This window comes from Hippocampus zosterae, chromosome 8, assembly GCF_025434085.1.
Source record: "Hippocampus zosterae strain Florida chromosome 8, ASM2543408v3, whole genome shotgun sequence".
Classification (NCBI taxonomy): domain Eukaryota; kingdom Metazoa; phylum Chordata; class Actinopteri; order Syngnathiformes; family Syngnathidae; genus Hippocampus; species Hippocampus zosterae.
The window spans coordinates 2,674,769-2,687,476 of record NC_067458.1 but is presented as its reverse complement, the minus strand read 5'-3'; the positions used below and the strand labels follow the sequence as shown (position 1 = coordinate 2,687,476).

Here is a 12,708-nt window from a genome sequence, read left to right as displayed (position 1 = left end):
ACTGAACCAGCAGCAAGTAGAGGTAAGATCTGTCCTAAAAAATCGAGCCCGATCCGAGGCCCGAGGGTATTAAAGCCCGACCCGGCCCGAGCCCGACGAATGAATTTGATTTGCAGGCCCGACCCCGAAGCAAACCCAAAATTTCACATTTTATTCATGAGTATTTTTGGCAGAAAAAAAACGCAAGATTTCTTAAGGTTAAAATAATCTACATGTTTTTATGAAAATGATAAATGCATTTGCACAACGAAATAATGCTGAAACACAGAATAAGATGCCAGACAAAGAGAGATCTTGATGCGCTTTTGCTTAATTACCCAGAGAAATCCTGCAGCCCACTAGGCTTTAAATAGAATAATTAAAATCAAATAAATTGGTAAAGATATATGAAATTATTATTATTATTATTATCGTTTTGTTTCAATGATATTTAACATAATCGTTTCAATTTTCGTAATCTGTAATTTGGTCTGACACGTGCGCAGTGCATGCTCTGTGTCTGGCCGTCTGCGTTCCTGTTTAGTAGTTAAAAAGCAATTACATTACAGCGCATTGTCAGTTTTATCCAAATTGTTTGTTTTTAAACAAGTATTGCTTAGTTTAATATCGGCACAAAGTTTTCGTATATATTTAATATTTATATTTTTAAAAAGTCAGCGAGACAGAAGCCCGACCCAACCCGAACCTGAAGCAATGATTGACATTTAATTCGGGTCGGGTTGGGCTCGGGCTTGGGCGGCCCGATCTTACCTCAAGCAGCAAGTTATAACATTGTAAGCATGTATCCATCAAGGAGCCATCTTGGGGTTGACATATTACCGTAATGACCATACATAAGGCGCACCAGATTTTAAGGTGCATCGTGAGCTTTTAAGAAAATTGAAGACTTTTTGGTGCAGCTTATAGTGCAGAAAATAAGCTAATTCAAATATATATATTTTTTAAATATACCATTTCCAGTAGCGTCTGGTCCGCAGACCCGAGGCACCAGGCACCAAGGCACAAATTAATTCTGATGAACCACAATTCAAAAGCAATACTCGATATTCAGAATGTATTTTTTCATTTCTTGCTTTTGTCAGATTTATTTGCGCCCACGTTGTGCTTTTCTTTATGAACAGAGGGCTACCAATAGTTCAGTATATCCACATATATATTGCACAAAGGGAACATGTGAGGGGAACAAAGATATACGGTATGCTTGTGAAAATTTTTTCACGTTTTGAATCTTCATCTGCTCAGTTTGAGGCGGGAAATATGAAGAACCTTGTCCTGAAGATCATCCGTGGCTCATATCATCCCGTGTCTCTTCACTACTCCCAAGAACTGCGTTCCCTTTTGGCACAACTTTTTAAACACAACCCTAGAGAAAGACCTTCAGTCTGCGCCATACTAGACAAACCTTTCCTCTCTTGCAGGATCCAAAGGTTCCTCACACCAAAGGTAAGTGCACAGCCAACTAGGTCTAAATTCATTTAAGAGTGATTGTTGTTTATTATTCTTCATATAGGTTATTGCTCAGGAATTCCACCCTACCTTTATTCACAAGCAGCATAAAGTAGGTGTGCATCACGGATCAGTAGGTAAGCAAAGAGCGACCGATTTTATTTTTTATTTTTTTTCCAGTGAAGTGGCATATTCTCCCATTTGCGCTAGCAATTTATATATAATATATATATATATAATTTTAACATGTCTGCTTTGCGCGTGTTCAATGTACACTCATTCTCCCATCCAGACTTGTGACACACCCACCATTCGTAACGTAAATTTGTGCCACTCGACTTTTGACTCGATGACGTCTGAGGGTGACCACATCCTGGGTCAGGGAGTTTTCTTAAGACATTTCCATAGACATCCATTTCGAAGGTATCTCACACTTTGAACTTCAATTCAACTTGCATCGTGGATTTCAGAATTTAATCGTCAGTGAAGTGTGCACTAGTCATCTAACAGGTTACTTTGGAAGTACATGTATTTTTGTATTGGCTTGAAAAAAATCCAATACAATTATTTTAATCAGAGTACTGTGCTCATGACTGAACACATTTGGAGCTGGTGCTTGAATAGAAAAGCCAGTTGGGACAGTGGACATTCATCAACACAAGAAAAAAAAATGTGTATCAACGTTGCCCAACAACCCTGCTTCTGTTGCACCATGCGTCACACCGCCGTGCGTACAAGAAATATTGCATGAAAATCACCACATTGAGAATAACCTGAGATATTCCATATTTCCTGCCCACTTACTCAATGTGTACTCAATAGGGGTTAACCAAATCCAAATGGCTACAATAACTTACCAGAAATGAAATAAGCAGCACCAACACGGACATGGCTGTTGATGTCCTGGTGTTTTGGATACGGCCTGTTTCCTCTTGCAATTTAAGAAAAAATGTCTCCAAAGCATTTAGTTAAGAGCACAGTATTTTGAATAAATTATTTGTACAGTATTAAAAATCCAATTCAAAAACACACGTCCCTTCAAAAAAGCCTGAAGATGAGCCACACAATCATCATTGGTGATAACTTACAGCCAGTAGATCAAGGACTGGTCCCAACTCGATCCAAGGGGTGTAGAGAAAAAAAAAAGTGTCTCTGGGCATCTTAGTTATATATTTTTTGTGTTCATGCACACTGCACTCTAATCATTCTATCAGTCGCACTTTCACAAAAAGTATTTAAAAAATAAATTTGTTTGTGAAAGCGTGGCGTGTGACTGCGTCACCGGACGTTGTTAGCGCTTAGCGGTCTACAGTTGCAGCTTTTGGCCAGAGCTGTTTCGCTATATCTTTTATCGTTATCATTATTCTCATTCAGAGTTTGTTTTGTACAATTCACCGAGGGGCCGGGCAAAGAATGGGAATCTGGAGGGCCGAGAGAAGCATTTTAAAACGGTACGCGTGAGCTACGATCGTTAACAGGCTGCCAAAGTGCTTCGCATGCCTCAGCGTCAGGCTATTGCTCATCATGGCGTGCGTAACTGGAAGATTGCTGGACGTTGGTTGATCCTGTTCAAGATCCATTACGCCAGTTACGGTAACTTCACAATGGTAAGTAAGCCTAAGATGGCCGCTTGTGCGCCAGTGTGTTCGGCGACGCTCCTGCCATTTTGGGTTTTTTTACTTTTCGCAATGCTTGTTACCTCCCAAACAGCGTCTCCGTTGGTTTATGATTGCCGATCGTTGTTATTGATTCAACAACACGTCGGAGATTTAGCCGCGTTTTGGCAAGACAGTGGTGAAAAATTGCTCCATGTACAGCACTTTGTATGCAGCGATGGCTGTTTGAAAGTGCTCTATAAATACTTTTGACTTGACTTGACTTGACAATCAAAGTGTCACATATTTTCAAAATGGATCTCTATGGAATTCACATAGCATGAAAACTCCATGAGCCAGAAATTTTTAGGGCCACCTCTTGGACTTCCCTGAATCATGCCTTTGTGGTGGTTGCGCTCATATTCACATACATACACATAGGTTATGCAAAGCAGGTGTGTCAGAAGTCTGGACAAGAATAAAATGAAGGCCCCGGAAACTTGTGTGCAGTCCCCACCGGGGCTCATTGTTTTGGCCAATATGGCCGCCCCATTGAATCTGGGGTGTACCTAATGTTCTGGCCAAGATGAACGTCCCACTGATAATAACCTGCAGACAGGAATCCAGGGTATACCTAACTTTTGGCCTATATCGTGAGCCAAGTAGGGAGACCTGCAGCAAGGTACCAGGGGTGTATTGAAGGTTTTGGCCCAAATGTCGTCCCCAGTGGGGCCATCTGCAGACACAATCCGAGGCGTTTATGTGTTGGCCAATATGGCCGCACACCTGGAGCAGCCAAGGCTGTGACTGAACGTCCATCCTAACCCATCATTTACTTCTATTCCCGCACTGTAAAGTAGTTCCCTCATTCTGTTTGCCAATTCAGCCATCTCTGTTGTGTCCGAAAAACGTGAGGACACAACTTACTTTTTCATTCATCCATCCATCCATCCATCTTCTACCGCTTATCCGGGGGCCGGGTCGCGGGGGCAAAAGCTTTAGCAGGGAAGCCCAGACTTCCCTCTCCCTAGCTATTTCTTCCAGCTCTCCCCGGGGGATCCCGAGGCGTTCCCAGGCCAGCTGGGTGACATAGTCGCTCCAGCGTGTCCTGTGTCTTCCTCGGGGTCTCCTCCCGATGGGACATGCCCGGAACACCTCACTAGGGAGGCGCTCAGGAGGCATCCGAATCAGATGCCCAAGCCACCTCATCTGGCTCCTCTCGATGTGGAGGGGAAGCGGCTCGACTCTGAGCCCCTCCCGGATGACCGAACTTCTCACCTTATCTCTAAGGGAGAGCCCGGACACCCTGCGGAGAAAACTCATTTCGGCCTTGTATCCGGGATCTCGTTCTTTCGGTCATGACCCATAGCTCGTGACCATAGATGAGGGTTGGAACGTAAATCGACTGGTAAATTGAGAGCTTCGCCCTTTGGCTGAGCTCCTTCTTTATCACGACAGACCGATACAACGTCTGCATCACAGCAGATGTTGCACCGATCAGCCTGTCGATCTCTCGCTCCCTTCTGCCCTCATTCGTGAACAAGACCCCAAGATACTTAAACTTCTCCACTTGGAGTAAGATCTCCTCCCGACCCGTAGGGGGCACTCCACCCTTTTCTGACTGAGGACCATTGTTTCAGATTTGGAGGTGCTGATTTTCATCCCAACCGCTTCATACTCGGCTGTGAAATGCTCCAGTGAAAGTTGGAGAGCCCTGCTTGAAGGAGCCAACAGTACCGCATCATCTGCAAAAAGCAGAAATGTAATACTGAGGCCACCAAAACTGACCCCCTCAACGCTTCGGCTGCGCCTAGAAATTCTGTCCATAAAGGTTATGAACAGAATCGGCGACAAAGGGAAGCTTTGGCGGAGTCCTACCCTCACTGGAAATGATTCCGACTTACTGCCGGCAATGCAAACCAAACTCTGACATCGGTGGTATACTGACCAAACAGCCCGTATCAGGGGGTTCGGTACCCCATACCTACGAAGCACCCCCCACAGAACTCCCCGAGGGACACGGTCAAACGCCTTCTCCAAGTCCACAAAACACATGTAGACTGGTTGGGCGAATTGCCACATACTCTCGAGGACCCTGCTACGGGTGTGGAGCTGGTCCACTGGTTCCACGGCCGGGCCGAAAACCACACTGCTCCTCCTCAATCTGAGGCTCGACTTTCTGACGGACCCTCCTCTCCAGCACCCCTGAATAGACCTTACCAGGGAGGCTGAGGAGTGTGATCCCTGTGTAGTTGGAACACACCCTCCGGTCCCCCTTTTTAAAAAGAGGGACTACCACCCCGGTCTACCAATCCAGAGGCACTCTCCCCGTTGACCACGCGATGTTGCATAGGCATGTCAACCAGGACAGCCACACAACATCCAGAGCCTTGAGGAACTCCGGGCGGATCTCATCCACCCCTGGGGCCTTGCCACCGAGGAGCTTTTTAACCACATCGGTGACTTCAACCACAGAAATAGGAGAGCCCACCTCAGGGTCCTCAGACTCTGCTTCCTCCAAGGAAGACGTATTGGTGGAGTTGAGGAGGTCTTCGGAGTTCTGTCCACCGATTCACAACGTCCCGAGTCGAAGTCAGTAGCGCCCCATCCCCACTGTACACAGTGTTCGTGGTGCACTGCTTCCCCCTCCTGAGACGTCGGATGGTGGACCAGAATTTCCTCGAAGCCGTCCGGAAGTCGGCTTCCATGGCCTCACCGAACTCTTCCCACGCTCTGGTTTTTGCCTCGGCGACCACCGAAGCTGCGTTCCGCTTGGCCAATTGATAGCCGTCAGCTGCCTCTGGGATCCCACAGGCCATAAACGCTCGATAGGACTCCTTCTTTAGCTTGACGGTATCCCTTACTGCTGGTGTCCACCAGCGAGTATGGGGGTTGCCGCCATGACAGGCACCAACCACCTTACGGCCACAACTCAGATTGGCTGCCTCAACAATAGATGCACGGAACATGGTCCACTCGGGCTCAATGTCCCCCGCCTCTCCCGGATCATGGGAAAAGCTCTGTCGGAAGTGGGAGTTCAAACTCCTTCTGACATGGGATTCCGCCAGATGCTCCCAACAAACCCTCACAATACGTTTGGGTCTGCCAGGACGGACCCGACATCTTCCCCCACCATCGGAGCGTACTCACCACAAGGTGGTGATCAGTTAACAGCTCCGCCCCTCTCTTCACCCGAGTGTCCAAAACATGCGGCCGCAAATCCGATGATACAACCACAAAGTCGATCATCGAACCGCGGCCTAGGGTGTCCTGGTGCCAAGTGCACATATGGACATCCTTATGTTTAAACAAGGTGTTCGTTATGGACAATTCGTGACGAGCACAGAAGTCCAATAACAAAACACCACTCGAGTTCTGATCGGAGGGGGCCGTTCCTTCCAATCACGCCCCTCCAGGTCTCACTGTCATTGCCCACGTGAGTATTGAAGTCCCCCAGTAGAACAAGGGAGTCCCCAGCAGGAGTACTCTCCAGCACACCCTCCAAGGACTCCAAAAAGCGTGGGTATGCTGAGCTGCTGTTTGGTGCATATGCACAAACAACAGTGAGGAACCGGCCCCCCACCCGAAGGCGGAGGGAGGCAACCCTCTCGTCTACCGGTGTGAACCTCAATGTACAGGCACTGAGCCGGGGGGCAATGAGCATGCCCACACCTGCTCTGCGCCTCTCACCGTGAGCACCTCCAGAGTGGAAGAGAGTCCAACCCCTCTTGCGAGAACTGGTACCAGAACCCAGGCTGTGTGTGGAGGCAAGTCCGTCTATATCCAGTCGGAACTTCTCTGCCTCACACACCAGCTCGGGCTCCTTCCCTGCCAGAGAGGTGACATTCCATGTCCCAAGAGCTAGCTTTGCAGCCGAGGATCGGACCGCCAGGGTCTCCGCCTTTGGCTGCCGCCGAGCTCACATTGCACCCGACCCCTTTGACCCCTCCCACGGGTGGTGAGACCATGAGAAGGGGGACCCACGTTGCCTCTTCGGGCTGAGCCCTGCCGGGCCCCATGGGTGTCGGCCCGGCCACCAGGCGCTCGCCAACGAGCCCAACATCCAGTAACCCCTTAATAGTGCACTATAGGGGATAGTGTGCACATTCAGACACAGCCCTCGAAAAGAGAATCCAGAGTGCATTCTGGCCAAGATGTCCATGCCATTGGGGAGACCTTTGGATGAGAATCGGGGGTTTCCCTCATGTTCTCTCCAATGTGGGGTTCCCCTTGAAGCCTTCTGCAGACAAAAATCTGGGGTGTACCTGATGTTTGGGTCAATATGGCTGCCCCACTGGGGAGGCCGACAGACAAGAAGCTGAACAGTTTAAAGTTGCTACATTTTGAGTCGATCAATAAAAATGTAGAAATTATAGGTGGGAAAATGAGACAAATCAAACACGTTTGCAAAAGGCAAGGACAAATGTAATCAGAAATTGCTTGTGATGAAAAAAACAGAAAACCCAGAACACATATACGTAATACAAACCGAGCCTAAGAATGAAACTTACTGTGAGCTAATTCAAAAAAACGTGGAGATACACGTAGCAAGAACAAGGGACGTCTAGAAAATTCAAACGCTTGGAGACGGGGTCATGAGCATGGCGAATGAATCCACATTGGTTTGTCGTATGAAAGTCCTTAAATAGTGTGCTGATTGTGATACGTGACAGGTGCGCCGCTAGAGGGACCACCCTCTTCTCCAGCGGAACTGCAACACAAACCAGAAAATGACAGTAACCGTCCAAAAATGTAAAATAGCTAGCTTGTCAAAAAAGTGTGAAGAGTAAAATAGGAGAAGAACGTGAATGATGTAGAATCACGTGCGTGAAGGACGCACCTTGCACACAACTAGAATCACGGGTTTTCGAACAATATGCCAGGTTGGGGTTGTCAAAGACTGCATTTTGGAGTCTCGCAGGCTGTGTGCGTTGGCTAGCTACTTCTGCCGTAAATCTATTTTTGTAGGAAGAATATGAAACCTGACATGGGTAGGTAGTTGTGCTAACTTCTAAAAAAAGCTACATTTTGGTCATACTTAGCAATGCCTTATGACATTTTCATTGCATAATAGACCAGGAAATAAATCAAAAATTAAGATTCACATCTTACATACAGATCACACTATGTCACAGTGATTGTGTAAATGGCTCACAAATTCTCAGGATGGTGCTGACAGGGTATGTCATTAGTTTGATACATATTCAGCGTTAACTTTTTTTCAGGAATTCTCTATTGATACTTGCACTTCTAACATTTATATACTGTACACTGCTTAATAGAATGGAGTAAAATGAATGTTTAGTGGCATGTTCGTTTTCATAAATGGAGCTTTTTAACTCATTGAAATAAAAATATTTGTGGTTTTGCAGCCAGTCCAGAATGAACCTCCACCTATTACTTATAGACATACACAAACCACAGACTTTTTTGTACTGGACTGCTTCTCAATTAATTCCCTTGCCTAATTTTCAGCTTACTGAAATTGTAAATTCAGTCATACTGTACATTTTGTAAAGTTGAGCCATAAGCATTATAAGTGACTGTTTCATGTTTTGCTTGTCATTTTGATGATTATTCTACTTGTGACTAGCTAAGCATCCTGCCTATGGTTCCATTCCATCTCCTGCGGCCAAGATCACCACACCAGCATGTAAATATGGAGTGCCTTTAACTGCGAGGAAGGTGTCAATAACAAAAAAAACTGCAGACAGGAAGCCTGCTATTAAACATAAACCGGTGAGTAAGCTGGAGAAGTTGGACTGTGATGCCCGAACTACACACTTCGTGACACAATTCTCCTCAGGTGTTATGTTATGGAATCTTCTGATACCTCATGTTATATCCTTAGGCCCTTGCATCCATCCACAGAAGAGTAAGTCAAGGAGAAGAAGAGAGACGGAAACGGGTACACCACTGAGAAGGCTGCGTAATGTGTTTACATTCAGATTTCATTTCAAGTATCAAGTACAAGTTTATTGTCAAATGTGCTCTATGTGTAACATACAGCACAGGTGAAATTTGGACGCTTTGTTGTTGTTTTGGTACTTTTGAGGTGCCAATCAGAGCATTTCTCTCTCTGACTAAAATTATTTTTGTGTGTATGACAGGAGATTATCAAAAAAAGAAGAATGGAGCTGATTGATAAAGAAAAACAGCGAGAGCAGGTGAGCACACACAAACATGGTTATTATTACAAGAGAGTTGCACTATTGGTGTAAAATTTACATACATGTCTACACACACACACACAATTTACATACACAAGATGTTGTTGAAAGGAGAGCAAATGAAGCGGTATGAAAAGGAAACGGTGGCTGGTAAACAACTGCATGGCATGTATAGTGGGGTGTGCCCCAGGTTGATTTGATTAGATTTCTACATTTTGAATATTTCAATGATTATCACCATATTCATGATTATCTCCCTTACCAGTGAAAGAATATTTTTTTTCTCACTTCATGGCTACTTTTTACAAGCCCCATGAAGGAGTCCAGATTGCTCCTTTGCACCTAAAATTTAAGATGCAAGAACATTTTTCATCCACTTGGGCTTATCTGACCTGTAAATTTTTAGTTTTTAAATGAGTATTTTTAAACATAATCCTGATCACATGGCGGTGAACAGAGATGAGCACGTTGACTGAAGAGACACCCTTTTGTTACTTATTTGTTTTCACATTAACATTGTCAAAGTTGCCCAATTATACATTGTAAAAGCAATTGTGCGGCCACATTCTGACTCTGATCTACTTTTTAGTCATGAATGCAGCTACAGTATTGTGATAAACGTTTCCATATGAACGACACATTCACCGGTGTTCTGTTTAATGCTGAGTTTCATTTACACTCAGATGCTTACTACGCAAGTTGTTCTTCATCAAGTGACAGTTTTGCACTTTTTACATGCCAACTTCTCGTATTGTAACTACAATATGAGAGCATCGGGAAGTTTAAACATGAGCAGTGTTAGCTCTGTATCTCAAAGGGCCCCAAAAATTGTTTTGGGTGAAAGGGTGACATTGTGACATTGTGGCAGCGCATTCCATCTAAAGCCTCATTTTGGTGACAGTCTAATTGTAGCCATCATGCCTGACATGTACCAGGAGTGCTAAATACTCTGCAGGATTTTGTTGACATTTTCAGGGACAAAGGTTATTCCTACCCCCACACCCCCAATTAAAGCACCACTCCAGATAAATACTAAACATTTTTGCCTCGTTAATAAGAGATATCAGCAACCACTGTTAGAAATGTGGTTGGAAAAAGCATGCGTTGAAGCGGACTTTCCAGCTGCAAACACAACAGATCTTTTTTTTTAGTGGATCATTGGTGTGTAAAAACTGTTAAATGTGCAAAATGTTTCTAAATTGTTTAGAAAAGAGAGTGTGGGAAAAAAGTGATTACTTCCGGTAATGATATTGTCACATTGTTCTTTTTTACGATATTACTATTTTTTTTTAATCGTCACAGGCCTGTCTACCATCTCTGACAGGCTATTTTGTCGTGGTGGAACTGGTCTTAACCCTACTGTTGTCCTCATTTCCTGTACACGCCCTGTGTCCTCCAGGTCAAAATGACCCATCTTCACTAAACCCCCCCAAAATAAGCAGCTAAATTGAATTTTAAACACCAGATTTCATATTACTTGAAGAAACAACTTGTCCTTCACCACATTATGTATCATATAGTTCTCCCTCTTCACTTGGATTTCTATAGCTTAAGAAAAGGGAAAAAATGTGCGAAAAGTTATGGATGCATTTGTATTCATTCCAATGACTAAAGTTTCTTTCTTGTTTTTCCTCCAGTGAACTATTTAGGACAATACAATACGAGACAAAAATATGAAAAATAAGATGATCCATTCAACTAATTAGCACATGTAGCGCAGTATGCAAGTGCACAGCCAATGCAGATATATTTCTTTCACCTATAGCACACAGTATGTGTTTTACAGTCCTTCTTTTGAGGGCAGAACTGGCATTTTTTCTTCTTACTTGCCCTCACTGGGGAAGTGGCTGTGGAAGGTGGATCATCAAGTTTCTCAGGAGCTCCTGTACGTTTTGTTCTGCATGCCTACCTTGTTGATTGTATGCTGCTGAAGACCATATTATTTTGCCATTTTTTAAAGGAAAGTCTCGCTTTCAGCTTCAGGGATTTCTTCTTGTTCTGAAGATGATTCATCATACTCTGGGTTATATTCCTCCCCATCTTCTTCTGATACATCCTCTACTTCCTCTTCTGAATCAGTTGTCTTGCTCGACAGCAGAAAAAAGTGAGCTCTCGAGCCTCTTCAATGTCATAACGCACACTCATGGCGTCAGCACAGAGAGAATTCGGAGTCCTGTCATCTGTAGCATCTTTATAACCCCTTGAAATCCACAAAAAAAGAGTTCTGCCATCTACGAGAACGCCACCTATCTTGTTGTTTATGTCTGCTACTGTCTTGTTCACGTGTTCTACTAATTGATCTGAGACACAACTAAAACATTAAAACATTCTATGGTGTGTAAATAACTTTGTGACCTTGATTTCAACCCTATTTGCCTCATGGGTCATTTTGACCCAAAGACCACCTTTGTACTTTTTTTTTGTATAGCTTCCATGGAAATGTGAATAAAAACATTTCAATTTTTCCCCAGTTGGGGCCAATCTAGGAAAAGTCATAAAAATTCAAGTTGAAAAAATATCATTTAGGTTGTATTTTAACACAGCGACAGGTCATTTTGACCCAAGGACAACAGAAGGGTTAAAATAATAATTGAAAAAAAAAACCATTAAGAAGCAAACTACCCCTTTCAGTACTTTTTAAAGAAAAGATCATTGAACATCCAGCCATCCATCCATTATCTGAACCACTTAGTCAAAACATTTTCTTTGGTCGAATGAAACATTTTTAAAAATGATAAATTACTTGGGCTTCATGAGCTTCTATCTGGACTTACATCATTTTTGTTTTACATGCCTTACATATGGAGGTGGTGTTGTCAGTGCCATTCCCGTCCGTGTTTAGTATTCATGAAACCCAAACTGCTCCAAAATGCTTGCCTTTCAACCTGATTGGTACCCATTTCGTTACCTCTGGTGTCTGCATGGCACATGTGGCTTTCGCAGCAGTTGTTTTCAAACATTTAATCGTAAAATGTGTGTATCGTTATTGAATCGACGTGTCACACCGCAATTACTTTTACATCAATGTATCAGCACACCCCCATTCTTTTTTTTTTCCTTACGAATTTACAATTCAGTCATTCTGAACTTGTAATCTGTTTCAGATAAATCGTATTAACCATGCCAAGGAACAAGGCTGGAAAAATGACTTGATGTCAAGTATTGGAAGCCCAGAGAGGAAGGTACTTTTACGTCATATTTGCTTTTCATAATGTATGGGTCTCACTGTGGCATTTTTCTAACATAATTTGTATTCCATATCCTACTATTTTATCACACAGCATCTGCTTTCACATCACAAACTATATAGACCCATCAGGTGTCCTTTGTTGCCTCGGCGTTTGAATTAATGTTGCTAAATGTCGCTGATTTTCATATCTGGGGTTTGCCCATTGAAGACTACATTTTACATAAGTGTAGGTATCATTTACATTCACACCAAAAAGCTGCTGAGGGGTGACAAACAGGCAATTGTAAATCTGACAGAAAAATGAAGC

The 12,708-nt window shown here is 43.8% G+C and overlaps 2 protein-coding genes across 9 annotated transcripts in view; both read left to right on the top strand.

The window, feature by feature from the left end:
* Positions 1–12,708, top strand: part of LOC127605701 (uncharacterized) — a 368,389-nt gene that overhangs the window by 55,737 nt on the left and 299,944 nt on the right. The window lies entirely within an intron of this gene.
* Positions 1–12,708, top strand: part of nek1 (NIMA-related kinase 1) — an 87,129-nt gene that overhangs the window by 17,464 nt on the left and 56,957 nt on the right. For all 8 annotated transcript variants that reach the window (XM_052073307.1, XM_052073304.1, XM_052073311.1 and 5 more), the window contains 6 exons: positions 1,243–1,443; positions 1,511–1,583; positions 8,635–8,780; positions 8,893–8,949; positions 9,152–9,208; positions 12,316–12,393. In XM_052073307.1, coding sequence (XP_051929267.1) covers positions 1,243–1,443; positions 1,511–1,583; positions 8,635–8,780; positions 8,893–8,949; positions 9,152–9,208; positions 12,316–12,393 — 612 coding nt within the window. The remainder of the gene's footprint in view (positions 1–1,242; positions 1,444–1,510; positions 1,584–8,634; positions 8,781–8,892; positions 8,950–9,151; positions 9,209–12,315; positions 12,394–12,708) is intronic.